The sequence below is a fragment of the Apodemus sylvaticus genome, chromosome 10 (genome assembly GCF_947179515.1).
Source record: "Apodemus sylvaticus chromosome 10, mApoSyl1.1, whole genome shotgun sequence".
Lineage (NCBI taxonomy): Eukaryota > Metazoa > Chordata > Mammalia > Rodentia > Muridae > Apodemus > Apodemus sylvaticus.
This window is the reverse complement of record NC_067481.1, coordinates 76,264,995-76,288,226: the sequence shown is the minus strand read 5'-3', so window position 1 is coordinate 76,288,226 and position 23,232 is coordinate 76,264,995. Positions and strand designations below refer to the sequence as shown.

Genomic DNA, 23,232 nt, shown 5'->3' with positions numbered 1-23,232 from the left:
CCTCGACAAAGGGGCTGAAAACATCCAATGGAAAAAAGATAGCCTTTTCAACAAATGGTGCTGTTTCAACTGGAGGTCAGCATGCAGAAGAATGGGAATTGATCCATTCTTATCTCCATGTACTAAACTTCACTCCAAGTGGATCAAGGACCTCCATGTAAAACCAGACACACTGAAACTAATAGAAAAGAAACTGGGGAAGACCCTTGAGGACATGGGCACAGGGGAAAAGTTCCTGAACAGATCACCAATAGCTTATGCTCTAAGATCAAGAATTGACAAATGGGCAGTACTTGTCTTAGAGTTTCTATCTCTGTGTCTTTGTTTCTACATTTGAGATCAAAGGCCTGGATTTCTTTATGCCTCCACATTTTTTGTTTTTTTTTAACTTATGCATCAGAAATTTTATTTCAGCCTTTTAAAATTTATTCTTTACTCTTTCTATTTTTTTTCAGTCCAGATTACATCTTCTCAGCCCACAATTCTGGGTTAGAGTTTTGATTGTGGGATGAGAACCCCATCCCTCCACTTGATGCCCTGTGTTTCTACTGGAGGTAGACTCAACAAGTTCCCTCTCTCCACTGTAGGACATTTCATCTAAGGTCCCTCCCTTTTAGTCCTGAGAGTTGCTTAGTTCCCAGGTCTCTGGCACCTTCTAGAAGGTCCCCCCCACCTCCTACCTCCTGAAGTTGCCTATTTGGATTCTTTCTGCTGGCCCTCAGGGCTTCAGTCCTGTTCTCTCTCCTCAGAATACCTGATCATGTTCCCCTCTTCCCCTCCCTGTCCCCTTCCCCACCCAGATCCCTCCCTCCCAATACTTAATCAATTTCTGCTTCTCCCTTCTAGCCCTAAATTAATAGAATTTTCCTGTATTCTGACCTTCTAAGGAGGTTAATATCTTTTTAAAACAGTAATATAAATTTGAAAAGATGACATTATGATTCTGGTAATTTCATAGCCAACTACTTTTGTGTTTTTGTCCAGTTGAGTTTTTAACAATTTTTTCTTAGATATATTCTTTATTTACATTTCAAATGTTGTCCCCTTCCTGGCCCCCCTGCCCGGAAACATCCCATAACCCCTCCCTCTCCCCCTGTTCCTCAATCAACCCACTCCAACTTCCTTGCCCTGGTATTCCCCTACAATGCTGCACTGAGTCTTCCCAGGACCAAGGGCCTCTCCTCCTTTGATGTCCAACAAAGCCATCCTCTGCTGCCTATGCATCTGGAGCCATGGGTAACTCCATGTGTACTCTTTGCTTGATGGTTTTGTCCCTGGGAGCTCTGGGAAGGGGGTACTGGGTGGCTCATCTTGTTGTTCCTCCTGTGGCACTCCAAACCCCTTCAGATCCTTGGGTCCTTTCTCTAGGTTCTCCATTGTGGACCCTGTGCTCAGTTCAATGGCTGGCTGAGAGTGTCCCCATCTGTATTTGATATGCACTAGCAGAGCCTCTTGGGTGACAGCTATATCAGGCTCCTGTCAGCAAGCACTTGTGGGCATCCACAATAGTGTCTGGGTTTTGTAACTAAATGGGATGGATCCCTAGGTGGGGCAGTCTCTGGATGGTCTTATAGCCAACAAGTTTTATTGGCTAAGCTTAGTAGAAGCTTGAAGTAGAAGCTTGAAGTAGAAGCTTGGCTTGAAACAGTCCCATAACAGTTTCTATGTAGAGGGATTAGGAATGTATGGTGCCTGATTTGTTTAGTCTTCTTGATTCTTTTTCATTATTGGCAGCCAAAATATTCAGTTTTGATTTTTATCAATTTGAAAGGAATCCAGAGTTTTTCCAGCGGAAACAAATACAAAGCCTTTCCACAGTCTGTAATATCACATTTCCTTCCCTCCATCTGTCCCTCAAGTGGGGATATCCCATTCTCTCTCCTTCTCCTAGAATTCCATCCTTTTTATTAGAGCTCTCATTTATTGCTTCCTGACTTTTGCTCATAAGCCAACAGCACTTTATTGACAGGTGATGGTTCCATGCATTGCACAAGAGACTCCTCTATAGCAGGAGATGTCAGATAACTTCTAGTACAAATGCCCCAGTTTAACCAATGGAAGCCCATAGAGATGAAAAAAAAAATACCCAACAACAAAACCCTTGCCATTTCTTAGAGAAGAGAGAATTCTTGATGTTTGGACAGAATCTGCAATACCAACTCTCCAAAATATTGTGAGGCTGCAAGTCTGCCCAGCAGATACTGTGTTTGCCAAGTCTCACAAGTGAGTGGGCAAATGAAAGATGGAAGCAGGTGTAGAAATAAAGACAGAAGAAGGGAGAAGAATGAGGAGGAAGAAGAGCAAAAGCCTGAGGAATAGAAAGAGAGGAAAGAGGAAGAGAAAGAAGGAAGTTGAGGGAGAGACATTAAGCGCTTATGTTAGGCACCCCTTGTCCAGCAGGAGGGATGATTTTAAGATGTTTTTGAGCCTTTACCATACCACAAGAAATGATAATTTAATAAAATTCTGTGTTGCCTACAACCCAGATTTCAAACTCATCCTTTTGACTGGTGAAAGTTTTGGAATAAAATGTCTGTGTCAGGACAGAACTCCAGGTGTGTTTACTCATCCGTGCATTACCCAACTCTCCCTGGAAGTAGGATAGACAATGGTCATCATCCCATCTGCTCTGTGCTTATCATGTCTATGTAGATACCACCTCATGTAGAGATGTGTGCTGGGAAGCAGTCCCCTCTACTTCCTAAACCTCTAAAGAAAGTCAAGAGAGGATTGTAGCAACAAGCTCTTCTGCATGGTGTCAAAGCATCATCTGTCAGCAAAGAGCTGAATGTCCGCAGGAGAAAATAGGTGTGACAACTCAGGGATATATATGTATATGTGTATGTGTATGTGTATGTGTATGTGTATATATATATATATATATATATATATATATATATATATATATATATCTGGGAAACAATCAGGCTGAAGAGATTCACTACAAAATTGTGGAGGAAATTGAATGCATGAAAGTGAGAATAGGCAACCAGACTTGTCTCAGACATAGAATAGTATAAACAGGTTATAAGTTAGTTGTGGAACACACTTAACTAAGGGATAGGCATTAATATATAAATAAATGAACCTCTGTGTCATTATTCTGGAACTGAGGCAGATACAGAAAAGCACAAATGGTTACACAGTGTGCTAATTTCTTCATCTCAGGAGAGTGTTGCACAGCTTGGGAAATCTCCTTGGGACAAATGATCCCAGTTTAATTAGGCAAAGTTATTATAAGTCACAGGTATACAACCATATATTTTCATAATGACACTTTAATGGAAGAGAGTTCTCTTTTTTAAATATGCCACTTTTTTTTTTATTTTCTACATTCTTTGTTTACATTCCAAACACTTTCCCCTCTCCCAGTTCCCCCCTCCCCATATGTCCCATAAGCCTTCTCTACACTCATTCTCCAATTACCTCCCTCCTTTTTCTCTGTCCTGTTTCTCCCCTACAATGCTGGATCAGGTCTTTCCAGGATCAGGGCCCTCTCCTTATTTCTTCATGGGAGTCATTTGATATGCTACTTGTGTCTTGGGTATTCATAGCTTCTGGGCTAATTAATATACACTTATCAGTGATTGCATTCCATGCATATTCTTTTGTGATTGGGTTACCTCACTTAGGATGATATTTTCCAGTTCCCACTATTTGCATACAAATTTCATGAATTCATTGTTTTTAATTGCTGAGTAGTATTACATTGTGTAAATATACCACATTTTCTGTATCCATTCCTCCACTGAGGGACATCTGGGTTCTTTCCAGCTTCTGGCTATTATAAATAGGGCTGCTATGAACATAGTGGAGCATGTGTCCTTATTGCATGCCAGGGAATCCTCTGGGTATATGCCCAGGAGTGGTATAGCAGGGTCCTCTGGTTGTGTCATGTTCAGTTTTCTGAGGAAGCGCCAGACTGATTTCCAAAGTGGTTGCACCATCTTGCAATCCCACCAGCAGTGGAGGAGTGTTCCTCTTTCTCCACATCCTCACCAACACCTGCTGTCTCCTGAGTTTTTAACCTTAGCCATTCTGACTGGTGTGAGGTGAAATCTTAGGGTTGTTTTGAGTTGCATTTCCCTAATGACTAATGTTGTTGAGCATAGGGTTATTTGGTTCCCTGGGGTCTAACTTCTTGAGTTCTTTGTATATATTTGATATTAGCCCTCTGTCAGACGTAGGGTTGGTGAAGATCTTTTCCCAGTTTGTTGGTTGCTGTTTTGTCCTTTTGACAGTGTCCTTTGCCTTGCAGAAACTTTGTAATTTTATGAGGTCTTATTTGTCAGTTCTTGATCTTAAATTATAAGCTATTGGTGTTCTGTATTGCTGTAGTGATATTCTATCTGTGAAAGAGAAGAATCCTCTGATATTTTCCAGAAAATGTTTGCTGCTTAAAAGCAGGCTTTAAGTCAGTGCCTGTAACCAATGCAAAGTCAGTGCCTCATAGCTTTCTTCCTGTTCCCCAGTATACAGGGAGATCAGCCTGGACAACCTTTGCTTCTGTGATAAAATCTCTTCCAAATTAAGGAGAGACTTGGCATCACTTGCCACAGTATCAATGAAGAGACTTTTGCAATAGTAAGTCTTTTTAAAGTAAAGGCCTGAGGCAAGTGGTCCCCCAGTAACACAAGAAATATGTTCAATATACTTTAACAGTTTTTCTTTGAAGGACATGTCTTTATTCTTTGTTAACAAATGGAAACACTTAAGGTGTGCTTTGATTTCATTCACAGGCACATTGAAAACTTTGGCAATATTTTCCAGTGAGGCTTCATCCAGTCCAAAGTATGACCTGTAGAGATTCAAGGTTTTCTCTAACTTTTGTATTTCATCTTCGATGAAGCCCACAAGTGGAATGGTGGCCAAAACTCCTGCCTTCAGGGCCTCCAGCCAGATCTTCTGTCTGAGGAAATCCCTCTTGCGGTCAATGGCAGTCTCAGTAACACTGTGCAAGGACATCATGAATATGTGGCGTTTGTGGGCTGGGAGCTCACTGAGTAGGGTGGTCTCCAGCTTTGGGAAGTCAAAGTCAGACACATCTAAGTTAGAGACTAGGAAGACTGGAGGCTGACTGGAGAGAGCCTTCTGAAGATGCCCTGAACAGTCTTCTCTAATTTTCTTTAAGACACTGTCTCTATTGAAAGTCCTAGGTTTACTCCTCTGCTCATTACTGACATCTTGATCTATCTTGGTTCGGACAAAGTAGAACTTGGTGTTCATCTTTTCAATGGCTTTGGCCAGATGTATTTCAATTTCTTTGAAGCGTGTGGCAGAGATGATAATGAAGAAGTCATACTCATCAAACTTCATTTCCATTAGGTAGTTTTGTGGTGGGAAGTTAGTGGTTCCAATGCCAGGCAGGTCCCATATTTTCACATTGGGAAGCTTTGCGTGTGGGTATGAAGTTCTCTTCATGGTTGTCTCTACCACCCCAGTGGGGGCTGCACCTTCTTCTTCATCCCTCACTCCCCTCAGGGCATTGATAAAGCTAGATTTCCCTGTCCCTGTTTCTCCAGTCACAGCAATGTTCAGTGGGGCTTTGTCAATGTTTTTCAGAGCATCAGTAATTTTAGACAATGCCCCCTGAAGGTTCTTATCCTTCAGATGGGATTCAATGAAGGTGATGGTTTCCTCAGAGAAGATTTTGCCTTCCTTCTTGAAATTCTTAAAAAAATTTTCAAAGCTGAATGCCAAAAGTTGATCCGTTAAAGGAGAGGGTGTGCTAGAGGAAGTCTCCCATATGTCTGTGTGCAGTTGAGGATGCTGAATAAAGAAAAAAAGAGAGACACTGTAATTATCAGTACAGCAGGGCAAGGCCTAGGAGTTTGTTCTTATGGTAAAGAGGGACCTCAGCTGCTGATACCATTATTAACAGAACACTTCCTTTCTGCTCCAGGCTGCAGGCTCGATCTCTGCTCTGCATGTCACATGCCCTCATTCAGCCCTTTTCTTCTACCGTGGTCTTCCTCTTCCTTTGTTTCCCATTCATGATCTACTTGTTCTATGTTTTTCCTGCATCAATGTTTACTTCTTATTTTGAGTTGCCTTTGCATTCCATTTACTCCTATTAATACCCATAGGTTTTAAAACCCTTAACAATATAGATCAGCATATTAAAAACCTTATATCTTATGGAAAGGATCCCTTTCTCCTTTGAGTGCTTAGGCCTCATGATCTCTGTTCCCTTACCACAGCCATTCCAGTTTCTCTTGTGTAGTCTGTGAATAAAGCGATAAGCAGCATACCTTCTTCTCAGCACCTCATAGTGCCTTCTCCACAACTGACCATATAATTGGTCACAAAACAGGCCTCAACAGATTCAAGAAGGTGAAGCTAATCCCATGCTTCCTATCAGATCACTGTGGAGTAAGGCTGCTCTTCAGTAACAACAGAAAGCCTACATAAACATGGAAGCTGAACAATACCCCACTCAATGAAAACTTGGTCAAGGAAGAAATAAAGAGTGAAATTAAAGACTATTTGGAGTTTGGTGAAAATTATATTGGCCACAATATACCCAAACTTATGGGGCACAATGAAAGCATTGATAAGTGGAAAACTCTGCTTTCAGTGCCTCCACAAAGAAACTGGAGAGAACATACACTAGCAGGTTAACTGGACACCTGAAAACTCTAGAACAAAAAGAAGCAAATATAGCCAAGAGGAGTAGATGGCAGGAAATAATCAAACTCAGGGCTGAAATCAACCAAGTAGAAACAAAAAGAACTATACAAAGAATGAACAAAACCAGGAGCCGATTCTTGGGAAAATTGACAAGATAGACAATCCCATAGCCAGACTACCCAGAGGGCAAAGAGACAGTATCCAAATTAACAAACTCAGAAATGAAAAGGGAGGTATAGCAGAAACTGAGTAAACTCAATAAAATCATCAGATACTACTACAAAAGCCTATACTCAAAAAAAAAACCCTGGAAAATATGAATGAAATGCATAATTTTCTAGACAGAAGTCAGGTGCCAAAGTTAATTAGATAACTTTTAGGATTAGATAAACCATCAAAACAGTCCCATAACCCCAAAAGAAATAGCAGCAGTCATAAGATATCTCCCAACCAAAATAAATAAATAAATAAATAAAATAAAGCCAAGGACCAGATGGTTTTAGTGCAGAATTCTATCAGACCTTCAAAGAAGAACTAATGCCAATACTCTTCAAACTATTCTGCAAAATCAAAACAGAAGGAACATTACTCAATTCATTCTATGAAGCCACAGTTACACTGCATATTCTCCCTTGGAGATGAAATGCTTTCTGTCTAATCAGGACTCTGTCACAATTTTCATTCATAGAGGATTTCATAAGAGATTTTTCTACTTCTATCATGTTTAATGTTCCAAAAAGATTTCAAAAACTGGTTGAGTGCATATTACTTTAAGCATCAGAAGAAATCATGTACATATAAGAGGCATTTAATATGATACATTATTTTATGACTTAAAAATGACAATACTGAGATGTATATTTTAAAATAATTTTATTAGCTTTTTTAAAAAAGAAAAAGTTTATTAACAGCAGACATAACACACACACACCAGATAATAAGGCAGAGTAAAATCATAGGAAGTTAGAAAATAAGGAAGGAAGGAAGCAATCAAGTTTGAATAAGTACCCAAGGAATTCAGATGCTCCAAAGCAGAGATGAAAGAAATGTCAAAGAAGGTGACAAAAGATTCTAAGATTCCTGTGCTTATAGTTTATAAACATTCATATTATCAAACTTCATACTTCACATAGTGATCTACAGACTCAATGTAATCTCAAGTACAACCTCAATGCCATTTAGAATGGAACTAGACTGTGGAATGATAAAACTCACATGGGAACACAGAAGACTACAGTCAAACCAGATTGATCAAATCCAGTGGTGTTAGGAGTCATTGTAATACCTGATTTCAAGGAATCGCACAGAACCACAGTGAAAAAAAAAACAGTCCAATAATGCTATGAAGACAGGACCATAGACCAACAAACTGACAGGAAGGGCATATCCAGAACTATATTAATAACTGTGCAGCCAACAGAATGCATTTACTGTCAGTCAATATCTCAAAAAGGTTTCCAAATGATCACAGGATACAAAGGGCACATGGTTTGAGGAATGGAACTGTGCAAACTGTGGACATCAGGCTGTAACCCGTCCCGCGGGTCAGTTATTCCAGGGTTCCCAAGGGGTGCTACCTGCAGGTCAAAAAGGGGGAGAGAAGGAGGGAGGCCAAGCACCAAGAAAGACAGACAGTCTGGGTTATGTCAAGGCCTCGTTTAATGTTCTGGGGTACACAGGTTTTAAGGCTTTCAGGAGGGGCGTACATCTCCTCCTTTTTTCTTTCTTAAGTTGGGGGGTGGCTATGGAAAGAGGGTCAGTGGAGAGCCTGTTTTAGGCTATGTGGTTTTGCCCCCACGTCCAGCACCGCAGTAACTAGGCCTTTTTAGATCCTAGTAGGGCAGGGCCTCTGCCTTAGGCTATGTAAGTTGCATCCACTCCTGGCATCACATCCCACTCCAAAGGCTTAATCAGGCCCTTGGTGGGTGTGACGGTCATCCAGGTAGAGGACTCACAATAATCCCGTCATGGAGTTACCCTGCAGCCAAGAGGCGGTGTGCATCTGGCTCGTGGCACCACAATATTTCCCCTCATTGGCTACTCCACAGCTTATGGCCCTCAGCCACTATTAGGAGCCAGAGGTCACCCTCTCTGGCATTGACGTTTCTACTGCTTAGGAACCAAGAGAGCTCTTTGCCTGCAGCAAGGGTAGAGAACTGAAGGCAGGCTGATGGTTGCTACCTCCACGTCTGTCAAGGCAGAATCAATCTGTGATTTAACAAAACTGGTTAATCTGTTAAAGGCCCAGGGGCCAAATGACAAAAGAAACAAAAGACCCAGGAGGGGCCCCAAAAGGCTGGAGAGCAAGGTGGAAAGCCAGGGTGAAATCTCAGCACCAGCATACTCTGGCAGCTAGCCTGTTCCTTCAGCATCCTGTAGAAAGAACACAAACATGCCCTCTTCTCTACACTCAGAGAGATCCCTAGCATTAAAATTTAAAAATTTTATGGTATATAGAGATGTGATTCTCCCCTTTTTTATTATAAAAATATTGTTGTAATGTTTTATGGGCCTGTTTTATAATATCTTGTCTTTGTAAATTATGAGGAATCTTAGTAATATGATTAATATTAAATTGTTAATAAGACATCTCAAATGACTGATTATAATAATCAGTTATAATATTTGTCTTAATCTGATTTGGAACATTTAGTATTAAAAAATAACATATGTAACAACTAATTTTATATTTTGATTCTTATGTTAAAACAGTTATAACTAGAAAGCCTAAAAAGCTGTCAATAGTTGTATGTATATTTTTGATTAATTTTTTAAATTGTATTTGTACAAACAATTGTAAAAGTTAAGAATTAGTATCATTAAAAAGAAACAACTTTAAGCAATTTGTAAGCCATGAGCTATATATGTATATTATTAATATAAAAATCAAAAGTTTGATTTTTAACATTTTAAAACAAATAGCTACAGCACCCAATTCAATTATCTGTTCTGAAGCAAGGGGACACTCAAAAGAATAAACATGTGATCTAATTATATGAGCTTTACTCCCACAGTAGCTACATTTTTATAGGATGTATGTATAAATCTATAACAATATAAAAACATGTATAGAGGCAAATTTTTAACAATTTATCTTTTAGATAACAATTATTAATTTTGTCAAAAAGGCTTGTCATGTAATAGATTAACAATTAATAATAATCAATTTGATTGTTGTTTAAAATAAGGAACAAACATTTTATCACGCTCTTAAAACAGTCTTTTAAAAATATTTTCATGATTTTATTTTGTAATATTTTATTATTATATCAAATCTTTATTGGAGGATGTCAAAATCGTATTTGGAGAGATTTTACATTAATGTTCTCTTTGTTAAGGAATGGAAGTGAACATATATCAAACTGTTGACAAATACTTATGGTAGCTTTCTCCAAGTTATGTCTCTCAGTATTTGTTTTGCATCTATCTTGAGAACATCAGAGACTTAAATGACAAACTTAAAGCAGAGTCTTAGGCAAAATATTTATCTTAACACCTTTTGAAAATCATTTTCTTAAAAACTTTAAAAGCCCATGATAAGAGCAAGCCATTTCTTGAGGAATAACTTTCTAATGAAATTCTTTTATAGATCTAAGTTTGAACTTTATTTTGAACCACATCTGTATGAATCTGTTAAAATGTTCTTTTGGCCAGAAACTCTCTAAGTGAGGCCTGCAAGACAAAACTGCATCTCTCAGTCCTCTGCAGCTTTGAGCGGCTTTGAGGCAGCTCTGAGCTTTGTATTAACTCAAATGTAAATCTCCTGATCTGAGTTTGTTACCTCTAAGGCCAGACCTACACCCACCGGTCCTGTAAGGAGTAACCAGACCCCATTGTATGAAGGTCAAATAACAAAAGGAACCTGTAATATCAAAGCATAACTACAATTTGTTGAAAGCAAAACCCAGTTTTAAACAATCTTTTCTCCTTAAAATTAATGGCAAATATATTTTTATATTGTAAAGTTTGTCCATCATCTTGTGTTTGAATGTATGACTTTGTAACTTATTGAAGAGACATTATTTTAAATCGTATTTCTTATAAATCCAATCTCCAGGCCAAGATTCACACAAATCACCATGCTAATTTAGAAGCATCTTAGAGGCCTGTATTTCCTGGGTTGCGTCATGCCATGTGTAGCTAGTTAAGATGACTCTGACACTGAATCACCAGTTTTAAACTAACCTTTTCTTCAAAACACTATACCTTTTAAATTATAACCAATTAATTTATAACTCTATAGCCAAGATATGTAAAACATTTATACCTTTAAGACTAATTAGAAATAAAAATGAAGTGATCATATAAATCTCATAAATTTAAACCAAATACATTTTTTTTCTAGCTGTAACTTCAGGGGAATAAAGCACTTTGAACCTAATCATCGTCATGATAGAAATTTTTCTAGGAGAATTAACCATTTCCACTTGTCCGGCTCCTGGCCCTTTAAGAAGCAGCTTTTTTTTCCCCAGCTGTCTTTGACTCCTACCTTAGAATGTGAGGCACCTCAAATTAGCCTCCTCTGTGTAAACCACAATTGGCAGGACTGCCAGCAAGATAACGCCTTTTTACCATTTTTTTTTTTTTACATAAAACATAAAAACAACCAATCATTCAGCCAAACAAAACAATAGACAACATGAATTGACACACATATAGACAAGTTTTGGTGCACCAAAGACGTACAATAGACAGGGAGGGAACTTGATGTCCCCAAAAGATCCAAATATCTTAACCTGAACTAAGGAGATCTCCAGTAGGTTTCAGAGAGAAAACAGGACGTCTCCCATTTTCTTCTCCTTTCCAGGAGAGTTTTGAAATAGCTTCTAACCATTATTATTATTTTTTTTTTTGATACTGTGTCCTACACATGGAAAAACTGCTTTTCTGCAACCTGCTTTTTCTCTTATTTAAGATTTAACAAGGAGGAAGGAGGATGCCTAGTTGAACACACACACCTGTGGAGAGGGGAGGAGAGCCCAGGAATTTCTCTGCAGTCCAAGTCTTACATGCTGCCCATGAGCAGTTTTTCTTCCGCCGCCTCAGCAGCAGTCTCTGACTTCTACCTGCATGGGTCTCCCCTGTCCATTTTTGCCTAGTCCCTGTCCAGGGAGATAGCCCTGGGAGAGCATTTGTTGAGCAATAACCTCATTGGGACTATACATAAGGACTTTTATTTGAGAGAGAATGTCTCTTCCCCAGAGGTTAACAGGCAGACCAGAAACCACGAAGGGCTGAGTAGAGCCAGTATTTCCCTCTGTCCTCCCAAGTCAGCAACTTTGAGCTTTGGAGAGTGTTTTTTTGATTGTCCAATCCCCTGCAGATGGGTCAGAGAGGCTTGCAAAAGCCAAGCAGGGGGCCAAGCACATTGCGAGATCACAGTAGAATCGGCACCTGAGTCTAAGATGCCCTCAAAGCTTTTACCATTTATTTTAAGGCTGAGTATAGGACGATCTCTAGTGATTACCTGGACCCAGTAAAGGTCTGAGGGACTTTGCTGAGAGGAGCCGCACTGCATGCCTATCGCTGGGTATAGGGTGGCGGGCCACGTGAAGGGGCTTGTTTTGGCTCTGGCTTTTTCTAGGCATTTGACTTTGAAATAAATCTTGAAGTTAGAATGACCATTTGTCCTTCGTAGCTCCTTTAAGAGGACTGCTTGCTCTCTGCAGCTTTTCTCCTCCAAGTTGGCTTTCTCCCCAGGGGGTCTCTAAACTTAATGGCATATCAGCAAGGGATGGGTCTCTGAGGAGCAGAGGATAAAGAGAAGTTACAGGAGCGGATGGTGGGGACTCAGACCTGTCTATAACGACCAAGGAAGGTTTTGGAGAGTTCTTTTTATGGGAAAGCAAGGTCACAGAAGCTGCCCAAGACAAAGGGCGGAGGCAATATTCAGCAGGGTCCTCGTTCGCACTCTGAATGAGCCCCCAGTAACTAAAGAATGTATCAGACATTGGTTCACCTGTACCTGTTTTCAAAATCTTATTAATTTCTTTACCAACCTTATCTCAAGTTAGCGGATGAATGTCAGGTCCACTTAAAATTAACCAAGGACATTTCTCATGACAAAACAAAAGAACTTAATTAAATCTTTTTTCTTAACTCTTACTCCTCTCTCCCTGAATGATTGCTTGATTTCTCCTATGAATCAAGCCTCTTTAGCCTCTTTTTTTTTTCCCCAATGACAATCGGATGACAATGTTTGGCCACTCACCTGCCCCTCCAGCGACGCACGAGCGATGCGGTCTGTGGGGTCCTTGATTCCTTTTCCCGGGATTTCTCCTCCATCGTCCGGTAGTTGACCGTACTTCGGGTCCCTAGTTCGGGCGCCACTGTTCCCGTCCCACGGGTCAGTTATTCCAGGGTTCCAAAGGGGTGTTACCTGCGGGTCAAAAAGGGGGAGAGAAGGAGGGAGGCCAAGCACCAAGAAAGACAGACAGTCTGGGTTATGTCAAGGCCTCGTTTAATGTTCTGGGGTACACAGGTTTTAAGGCTTTCAGGAGGGGCGTACCCCAAGGCAAGGACAAAGGAAGAAAGGGCAATCCTAGCAGTTTCAGCAGGAAGAGATAAGGGTCCTCCGGTGGAGACAACAGGTGTTTGCACAGGCCGGAGCCTGCCACAATTATCTCAGGACTTCCTTCCACCGCAATTACCGGAGTCGGTGGGTGATGATGCAGGCAGGATCATTCTGCAGTTATCTTCGAGACAATGGCTAAACCAAAGCCCGCGGGAGAGGCTCTAGTTAATTGTTCTTATATTTTAGCAGCCACCACCTTAGGGCCATGAGTAAGCAATAGTGCGAATAGCTCAGGATGGCTTCCCACATCAGGCAAGACTAAATCTTGACCCTCACCCTTTACCCTATACAAAAATGAACCCTAAGTTGGCCAAAGAGCTTACTATATGATGGAGACCTTGAAGCTCTTAAGGGAAATGGATATGAAAATGTCGTCAGATTTTCCCTCATAGTGTCGGGAAAGCATAGGAATCAAAAGCAAACAGACAAGTAGCGTTCCATCTGACTGAAATACTTCTTAAATACAAAGCAACTAGACACCACGGTCATGAGATGATTTACAATGAAAAGCCTTAGGAGTGCATCATGTAACAGTCTCAACCAGAGAGACCCCAGGATGTCAACAGGTGCTGAAAAGGGATATGACAAAATTTATCAGGATTACATTGAAACACGTCAGGAAAGTGAAATAAAAAGGTATTTCCTGCAACAACTTTGGAAATGTTTTTCCCACGGACTCCTCTCAACATAGAGATGTTAGAATTGAATGTGCTTACCTTCTTTCTTAAAAGCTCTTCTTTGCTAAGGATAATTTTAACATCACTTGCAACCGTGTCAATGAAGTAATTTTTCAAGTGGGAAAACTTTGAAAAGTAAGGATTTCTAATGTACTTCAATATTCTATCTGTTAAGGATGTATCTGGCTCATCTGCGAGTAAATATGGAGACTTAATGTTTGCTTTGAGTTCCTTCAGTGTCATATTCAAATCCTCAGCAATGTTTTCCAGTGATGCCTCATCCAGGCCAAAGGAAGATCTACATTCATTCAAAGTCTGTTCCAAGATCTCCATGTCATTTTGGGTCAATCCCCTGAACGGAATGGTAGCCCATGCTCTTGGCATTCTGGATACCTTTGAGATCTTTTTGTTTCAGCATATCCCTCTTCCGGTCTATGGTGGAATCTGTGACAATTGGCAGAGTGAGCATGAACATGTGGCGATTGTAGGCCGGGAGCTCACTCAAAAGGGTGGATTCCAGCTTTGGGAAGTCAAAGTCAGAGACATCAAAGTTAGAGACTAAGAAGACTGGAGGCTCCTGTTGGGTAAGTTTTGTAAGTATACTTGAAATGAAATTTGAATCATCTTTAATGTGTTCTCTCTGTTGAATCTGCTAGGATATTTCCTTTCTATAGCCCTTAGATCAAAATCTATATGGGTTCTAACAAAATAGAAACTCCTATTCATTTTCACAATGGCCTTGATAAGTTGTATGTCATCACGTTTCAGCCATCCAGAAGAGACAAAAATTAAGAAGTCATACTCCTCAAATTTGATTTTCTTCAGATAATCATGTGATTGGAAAGCAATAGACTCAATGCCAGGCAAGTCCCATAGTGTCAAACTTGGAAACTTTACATATTGGTATGGTGTTCTCTCAGTGGTTGTAACTATGTCCCCAGTAGTAGCTGCACCTTCTTCATCAGCCCCCACTCTCTGTAGAGCATTGATGAGACTGGACTTTCCAGCCCTTGTCCCCCCCATCACTGCAATGTTCAGTGGGGCTTTCTCAATGTCACCCAGAGCTTTGCTGATTGCAGAAACTGTTTCTTGAAGGTTTCCATTCTCTAGGGATGATTCAATGAAGGCCTTTAATTCCTGAGACAGGATTTTGTTTTCCATCTTGAAATTTTGAAGATTTGTGCCAAAGCTGAAGGTAAAATGAGCATCCTCCTTTGGATAGCATGTATAAGAGTGAGTCTGACCCATGCCTGGGGAATGTAGATGGTACCTACGGGAGGAAAGAACCAGGAAGATCAACAAATTAGTTCAGGAAGTACAACCAATGGGAGAGCATGGTCCAGTATCTGCCCCTACATTATAAACAGGGACTTACTTCTCATTAATAAATTTGCAAGACTGATTAGCACTTACTACTGGATTTAGCTTTGAATTTTTGTTTGACTCAAACTTTTTGATCTTTGAGTATTTTCTTCTTTACAGTGTTTTTAGTTCATCACGATCAAATTTAAGCTAAGGATGCTGTTCTATGGATTGACAGTTTGAGCTCAGGCTGGGTTAAGATGCCCTGACTATTTTCTGGAAAAGATATTACCCAAGTTCATAGTTTTGTCAGTATTTTGAGTTAAGATCATATTATGACATGCATACTGACTTTCAGGTTTCTTGTTTTACTTCAATAATTGACATGAATGGTAGCAAATTCAATTGGAGAGCTCAGTCTTTTATTAAAAAGAATCTGTCCAGGACAAGGCCTAAGCTATTGCCAGCGAAAGGATTATAAAAGGAAAACCCACAAAGTTAATATTTTGGGCAGACTAACTCATATCTTGTCTGGGTTTGGGGAAGGGTTAGTGCCATCTGGGCAGACCCCACCCCACCACTCCCCAGCTCCCAGGGAATGGACCACCAAACAAAGTGTAAACATGGAGGGACCCACAGTGATGCCTGCATATGTGGAAGAGGTTGGCCTTGTTGGCATCAGTGGGAGGAGACTCCCTGGGGCCTGAGAGTGTTTGATGCCCCAGTGTATGGGAATGCCAAGGCAGGAACATGGGAGTGGGTAGTTGAGAAGCAGAGCACCTGCATAGAGGCAGGAGAATGGGGGATGGGATAGGGGGTTTCCAAAGGAGAGACCCAGAAAGTGGAAAACATTTGAAATGTAAATAAAGAAAATATCCAATAAAAAGAAAAAGGAAATAGCTGGGGCAGTGAAATATTTTCTTATTCAAGAGGCTCATTTTATAGTAGTTTGTAATTCATAGAGATCAATGACTGGTCAACATGCTGAGGGTAAGTGTTTGTAAAGTACTCATCTCTAAATGGCAATTCTGTATCACCCTCCTCTCCCCAAGTTGCACGGATCATTGCAGAAGAGAGCTTGTGAGATTGTAAGAGCTGGAGGTATTAGAAATCTTCTGAGAAACACTATTTGTGATCATGTTGGGACTGTTGAGTACATGAAATCCCAGAGACTGTGAGCAGCATACAAAGACCTGCACAAAATCAAGCCAGTCAAAACTCAAGTGATTTTGGGAGAAGGACTCATGAAGTCCTACCCCTTTCTGAGGATCTATTGATAACTTATGGCTTCTGGGGTAAAGGGAATCCATTTTCTCAGGGATGTGTCCCCAGAGAGGCTTCCCATGATCCAGTAGATGCTACTGTACCTGTGTGCATAAAGGCAGCGTTAAGTAGTATCAGTGAAATTACAAAAACACAAACAGAAAAAGAAATGACAAAAATAAATAAATAAATAAATAAATAAATAAATAAATAAATAAATATATAACCTGAAGTCACAGAGTCTCATAGTGCTAGCAGTGGGGACCATTATGATGAACAAATAATGTGATGGTGAGATGGGAAAGAGGAAACAGAGAACTACATGTTCTGTGGAAAGTGGGAGAATAGGATATGTCAAGACTGTGCTGACCAGGCAATTATCAAATTCATCTGGAACAACAGAAAACCCAGGATGGCTAAAACTATTCTCAGCAACAAAAGAAAATCTGGGGGAATCAGTATCCCTGACCTCAAGCAATACTACAGAGCAATAGTTGGCCATGTTGATGTCCATGGCCCATGGCTACCTCAGAGGGACTTGTCTAGGTCTGTGGTCCTACTACAGGGGAGACCCTTCCAATTTTTGGTCTTGTCAGAAACAATGGGGAAGATCATGATCCTGTTTCCACTGTCTCTAAGGAGCAAAGAATCTACTTTTGCAGCTACATCAGTAATTGCAGATGCACAGTTGAGAAATAGGGACATGGAAGTCTTCTGTGACAACCTCTACACCCACTCCATTTCCCACCTACCAAAGGAGAAGGACCAGCCTAAACAGGAAGGTATCAAAGAGAATTCTGAATACATTAGATATTGATGCTGATATTATGTCTGCATAGTTGAAGATTTCTGTGGAGGTGGTTGTTCATGAATGGAAAGACTCAGTTCTATGTATGTGGTAGGCCACTGAAAGTTTGACTCTGCTACAATGAGTATATAGGTAACACAAATTGGATTTTGGTTTCTAAATTAATCTTTTTAAATTTAAAATATATTTTATTGATTTAAAAATGTTTATTTTTATTTTTAACTTCTTTGGGGGAAAGAGGTCACAAGGGAATTGGGTCAGACATGGAAGAACTGGGACATGTGTGTGATTGGGTACATGCTGTAAAATTCCCTAAGAATTGATAAAAAATGCTATGTTAAAAATTAACCTCTGAAGCTCAAGTCCACGTGGATCATGGACATCCACATACAACCAGACACACTGAAACTAATAGAAAAGAAACTGGGGAAGACCCTTGAGGACATGGGCACAGGTGAAAATTTCCTGAACAGAACACCAATAGCTTATGCTGTAAGATCAAGAATTGACAAATGGGATCTCATAAAATTACTGAGTTTCTGTAAGGCAAAGGACATTGTCAAAAGGACAAAATGGCAACCAACAAATTGGGAAAAGATCTTTACCAACCCTACATCCAACAGAAGGCTTATATCCAAGATATATAAAGAACTCAAGAAGGTAGACTCCTGAAAGCCAAATAACCCCTTTAAAAATGGGGTACAGCCTGGGAGGTAGTGGCACACTCCTTTAATCCCAGCACTTGGGAGGCAGAGGCAGGTGGATTTCTGAGTTCGAGGCCAGCCTGGTTTACAAAGTGAGTTCCAGGACAGCCAGAGCTACACAGAGGAAACCCTTTCTGGAAAACAAACCAAAAAAACAAAAAAATGGGGTACAGAGCTAAACAAAGAATTTTTACCTGAGGAATATCGAATGACTGAAAGGCACCTAAAGAAATGTTCAACATCCTTACTTATCAGGGAAATGCAAATCAAAACAACCCTGAGATTTCACCTCACCTCAGTCAGAATGGCTAAGATCAAAAACTCAGGAGAAATCAGGAGCTGGTGAGGATGTGGAGAAAGAAGACTCCTCCACTGCTCTTGGGGTTGCAAGCTGGTACTACCACTCTGGAAATCAGTCTGGCGGTTCCTCAGAAAACTGGGCAGGATACTACCGGAAGCCCCTGCTATACTGAAAGGATGAAAAATACAGCCTAACTCTCTAATGACCCCAAGAAGTCAGAAGTTTAGAAATGTGATCGCACTCCAAAGGAGCCCTAATTCTAGCCTCCTAGAAGCCCTAAATACTTCAAATTCCAGACCCTGCTCTTTGTCAGAAACTAGGTGAAAGGTCACATTCTTTGAGCCCATTCCCTGAATGGAAGTAGGTGAAAGGGTGTAAGACAGGCTCTTGAGTACATGATCCTGGCCCTGAAAGGTAACTGGAAATGAGCTAACTAAACTGCTTATCTAGCCTCTGTAAACTGCTTGCACCCTCATCCCCACCCAGGAGCCCGCACAACTGGACTATAGGATACTAATTGGTCCACGGAGCACAGGCTTGGATAATTTAAACAGACTGGCCTAGGATCCATGGAATGGTGAAGATCAATTGGCTTGCACTGCACAGGGCTCTTGACGCTAAGGTATGATTGGTTTGCGATGCGTGGGCTTTGTTGTAAACCTATAAAAGCTGTTCTGACTCTGCACTCGGGGTCCACAGTCCTCTACCCCTGCGTGGCATATGACTGTGAACCCCAGTGTGCCTGGAATAAAAATCCTCTTGTTTTCATCAAGACCGTTACTCGTGAGTGATTTAGGTGTCACCTTCCGAGGCCTGGAGGGGCCCTTGTTTTTAGGGTCTTTCAATATCACTCCTGGGCATATATACACAGAGGATTACCCAGCATGTAATAAGGATACATACTACACTATGTTCATAGCAGCCCTATTTATAATAGCCAGAAGGTGGAAAGAACCCAGATGTCCCTCAATGGGGGAATGGATATAGAAAATGTGGTATATTTACACAATGGAATACTATTCAGCCATTAAAAACAATGAAATCATGAAATTTGTAGACAAATGGATGGAATTGGAGAATATCATCCTAAGTGAGGTAACCCAGCCACGAAAGAACTTACTCATGATATGCACTCACTGATAAGTAGATACTAGCCAAGAAGCTTGGAATACCCAAGACACAATTCACATAGCAAATGATGCCCAAGAAGAAGGAAGGAGAGGCCCCTGGTCCTGGAAAGGCTCAGTGCATCAGTGTAGGGGAATACCAGGGCAGGGAAGGGGGAAGGGGTGGATTGGGGAACAGGAGGAGGGAAGAGGGCTTATGAGAGTTTTGGGGAGTGGGGATCCAGGAAAGGGGAAATTATTTGAAATGTAAACAAAGAATATATGGAATAAAAAATCAACCTCTGATGTATTCATAGATGAGGAAATCAAAGTACTGACATTCATCAAAGACTGTGAAATGATGCTATAATGGAAACAAAATGATGCTGATTTGATTATACAACACAATTGTATAATTGTATTGGTATGATATACTTTCCATAGAATATTGACAAAATAATCAAAATAGTTAAAGATGTTTAAAGATATGGAAGTTGTCACTAAGCAAACTTGATAATTATATGTTGTATAACTGGTGGTTAGTGTTAATTGTCAACTTGACAGAATTTAGCAACACCCCGGGTAAGGGTCTTTGGGCAATCCTGTCAGGGATTTTCTTGTTGTATTTAATGATGTTGTAGGAAAAGATATCTTCACTTTGGGTCACACTATTCTCTCATCACAGGAGGGTTTGACTATATCAGATGACCTTTTATCCTGTGAATGATGCCAATCAATTGAAAATCAATTGAAAATCTTACAGAGAAGAAAACCAGATATTCCTCAAGGAAGAGAAGAGAGAATTTTGCTCGAGGTTACTTGGGCTTAGGTTTCAATATTGACCGCTCCCAGGACTGTCAGCCTGTCCTGAAGATATGTTTGCCAGATACAAAGCAAACTGAAGTGAGCCAGTTGAAGAGAGAGGTGAGTTGGGTGGAAACAAAAGGAAAAGAAGCATTGAAGGGCTGGGTGGAGATGAGCACGGTTAGGCTTAGCCGCAGATTGTTTATTTTTTTAGAGGGTATTGTAAATACGAGTGTTTCTAAAATTTTATGTTTAGTGTGTTTGTTAGAGCCATATAAAAGGTCTTTTAAAGTTAGCTTTGTATTCTTTTAGTTTTTGAATCTCTCATAATCTCTATCTCCCAGAATTCTATTCTTCTAACCAGAAATTTCACCTTTACTTCCTACCTTTTGGTTATATGCCAACAGCATTTGATTGACAACTGATGCTTCCATATATTGTACAATAGATTCTCTCCACATTTCTCCCTTTTAGTCCAATAAAAGACTCTCTTAAAATATAAACCATGTACAATAATAACAATTATGAGAACTATCATGTAAGATTTATATTCCTTATGTACAGTCCATATGTATTTGGCAACCTAGGAGAAAGTATTCTATCATCTATTGTATCTTGGGGATCTCAGAGACCTGTATCTAAATCACTTTCTATTATACATGCATTACAAACATAAAACATCTTCTAAGACCTAAAACATTTTCTTAAATCCTAAACAACTTAAGTTTAGTTGTGAGAGTAGGACTATCTAGTCTTCAATCCCATCAGAGACTTGAAAAGAATTAAAAAATTATTTGAGTATACAGGAAGTCCAGGCAAAGAGTGTACAAAAGTACAGGAAAGAGAGAAAGATGGCTGTGTGGACAATGCCCCCAAAATTCTCTGTGTTGTTGGAGAATCAATTTTAGCCTTATGACCCAGAATATCTGGCACATACTTTTGTGAATCAGGAAATATGAAGGATTTCTTACTCTGTCCTGGTAAAATTTGGCAGTAGACTTCCCTTTGTCTAGTTTGTCCAGATTGCCCAGTTTGGGTAGAATATTATCAGCAGTTGAAGAAAGGGAAGATTTCTGCCTAGTGGCCAGCTTGGCACTTTTGAAGAAAACTCTATAAAGATAGTCTTCGATGAAATAATGTTCTTTGAAGTAGAATGGTGAAGTTGACAGAAACTGAAATGTCTCATTGTCAAAAAAGCTTTTTCTTAATAAAATATCTTTAAATTGAATACTCTGTATGTTTCTGAGGTTTTTGAAGACTACTGAGTTACCTCAGGAACCTTAAGAAGGTTAGAGGCTGTGTTGCATTCCTCAGACCACAAGGGGGAGGGAGAGGAAGACCTAAGGGTGGGGACACATTCCAAAGCACTGATTATTGGCCACTTACCTCATCGTCAAACAACCAATTAGTCTGAATATAACACTATTCTGCCAATCACATTGTGCAGCGGCCCTGAGCAAGGTATAAAATCCTGCACAGCACAAGATGTGGGGCCACTCAGAGTGACTCTAGCAATGCTAGTATTTTTAATAAAGTACCTCATGTGTTTTGCAGGGATTCCATCTCCATGTGGTTCACTCAGGGGTCCCCGGTAAAGTAAGACTGTTCTGTTTTAACACTACCTGTTTACAGCATATCTGAATTGTTTGTTTCTAAGTATTTGCCATCTATTCAACCTAGGAAGCGTTATTTCTGTACTAAACTAGACTATTATCTGTAGTATTAAATATTATTTAATAGGTCTGTGCCCCAGAGCTGACCCTGTGCCACAGCTCTCCATACACAAATCCTGCCAGTAGAGAGCTGGTCTCCTGGGAATGCTGACACACCTGTGAGCACAGGTAAGACCACCAGTTCTACTCAAATTCCTGCCACAAGAGGGACCCACCCAGAACCATCAGGACACATGAACTGAGGTGGTGGGAACCAGCCCTGCAGAGGTGTTTCTTTCTTCTTGCTACTTCTTGAGGCAGTGGAGGGGGAAGAGCATCTGCAGGGGTAAGACTTTGTCTCATGAAATTCTGGGATAAGACTTTGTCTTAAGGAAAATTTAGGGTTGCTGAATAATAAAAAGGTTTACTTATCTAAGTCTAAGTTACTATGCTATTGTAGCATAAAATTACAAAGGTTCTGTAGAGCAAAGGACACCATCAAAAGGACAAATCAGCAACCAACAAATTAGGAAAAGATCTTAATCAACCCTACATCAGATAGAGGGCTAATATCCAATATATACAAGGAACTCAAGAAGTTAGACCCCAGAAAGACTAATAACCCTATTAAAAAATGAGGTACAGAGCTAAACAAAGAATTTTCACCTGAAGAACTTCAGATGGCTGAGAAGCATCTTAAAAAATGATCAACTTCATTGGTCATTAGGGAAATGCAAATCAAAACAATCCTGAGATTTCACCTTACACCAGTCAGAATGGCTAAGATTAAAAACTCAGGAGACAGCAGGTGTTGGTGATGATGTGGAGAAAGAGGAATTGACCTGCCTTCTGTGTTCCCCTGAAGCCATATTGACTGTAGTCTCAGGCACTTAGCACCTCATCCAAAAACATCAGGAGATTAAGTAAAGGATTAGTTGCTAGAGCCTTTTCCCTATTGTCCAGATGCCTCTTGCTTGTCAGTCCAGGGAGAAGTTAGAAGTAATAAACTTCTATTGATCCAGGAGAAGAGTATAACTCTTGCAGAAATAAAAACTTTTACATAAGTGAATATAGAGCAAAAGACCAAGCACTGGTGCAGAAAGAACTCACTCATTCTGGATGAAAAATGGACTCCAATATTTATTACAATGAGAAAGAAAAAGCTTCCACCCTTTTAATGCTAAGTGAATTAAATCCATGTTGTTAGGAAAAAGGTTTTGTTTCTCTTAGTAAGACTAAGCCTATCTTGTCCTTACCATGAGGCCAGTCCTGTCCCATGATGAGGAGAAGCCTGCCTGCTCCTTCTGCTCTCTGCAACATCTTCTTTTTTCCTCTTTCCCTCTCCATCCTGCACATTGTTCTCTTAGTTATTTTATGCTACCTATAGTTTCTAAGTTATTTTACTCTGTAT

The 23,232-nt window shown here is 40.2% G+C and overlaps 2 protein-coding genes across 21 annotated transcripts in view; both read right to left on the bottom strand.

Moving 5' to 3' along the window:
• LOC127693481 (T-cell-specific guanine nucleotide triphosphate-binding protein 2-like) overlaps positions 1–23,232 on the bottom strand; it is a 124,957-nt gene that overhangs the window by 42,492 nt on the left and 59,233 nt on the right. The window lies entirely within an intron of this gene.
• Positions 2,924–23,232, bottom strand: part of LOC127693473 (T-cell-specific guanine nucleotide triphosphate-binding protein 2-like) — a 444,108-nt gene continuing 423,799 nt past the window's right edge. For 5 of the 20 annotated variants that reach the window (XM_052194355.1, XM_052194357.1, XM_052194356.1 and 2 more), the window contains exons 4-5: positions 12,842–13,009; positions 3,339–5,769 (exon numbers count right to left, since the gene is read on the bottom strand). In XM_052194355.1, coding sequence (XP_052050315.1) covers positions 4,411–5,769; positions 12,842–13,009 — 1,527 coding nt within the window. In that variant the 3' untranslated portion in view covers positions 3,339–4,410. Of the gene's footprint in view, positions 5,770–12,097; positions 12,338–12,841; positions 13,010–13,920; positions 14,266–23,232 lie in introns of those variants that run through there. The other 15 variants (XM_052194351.1, XM_052194337.1, XM_052194352.1 and 12 more) reach the window with 8 other exon arrangements.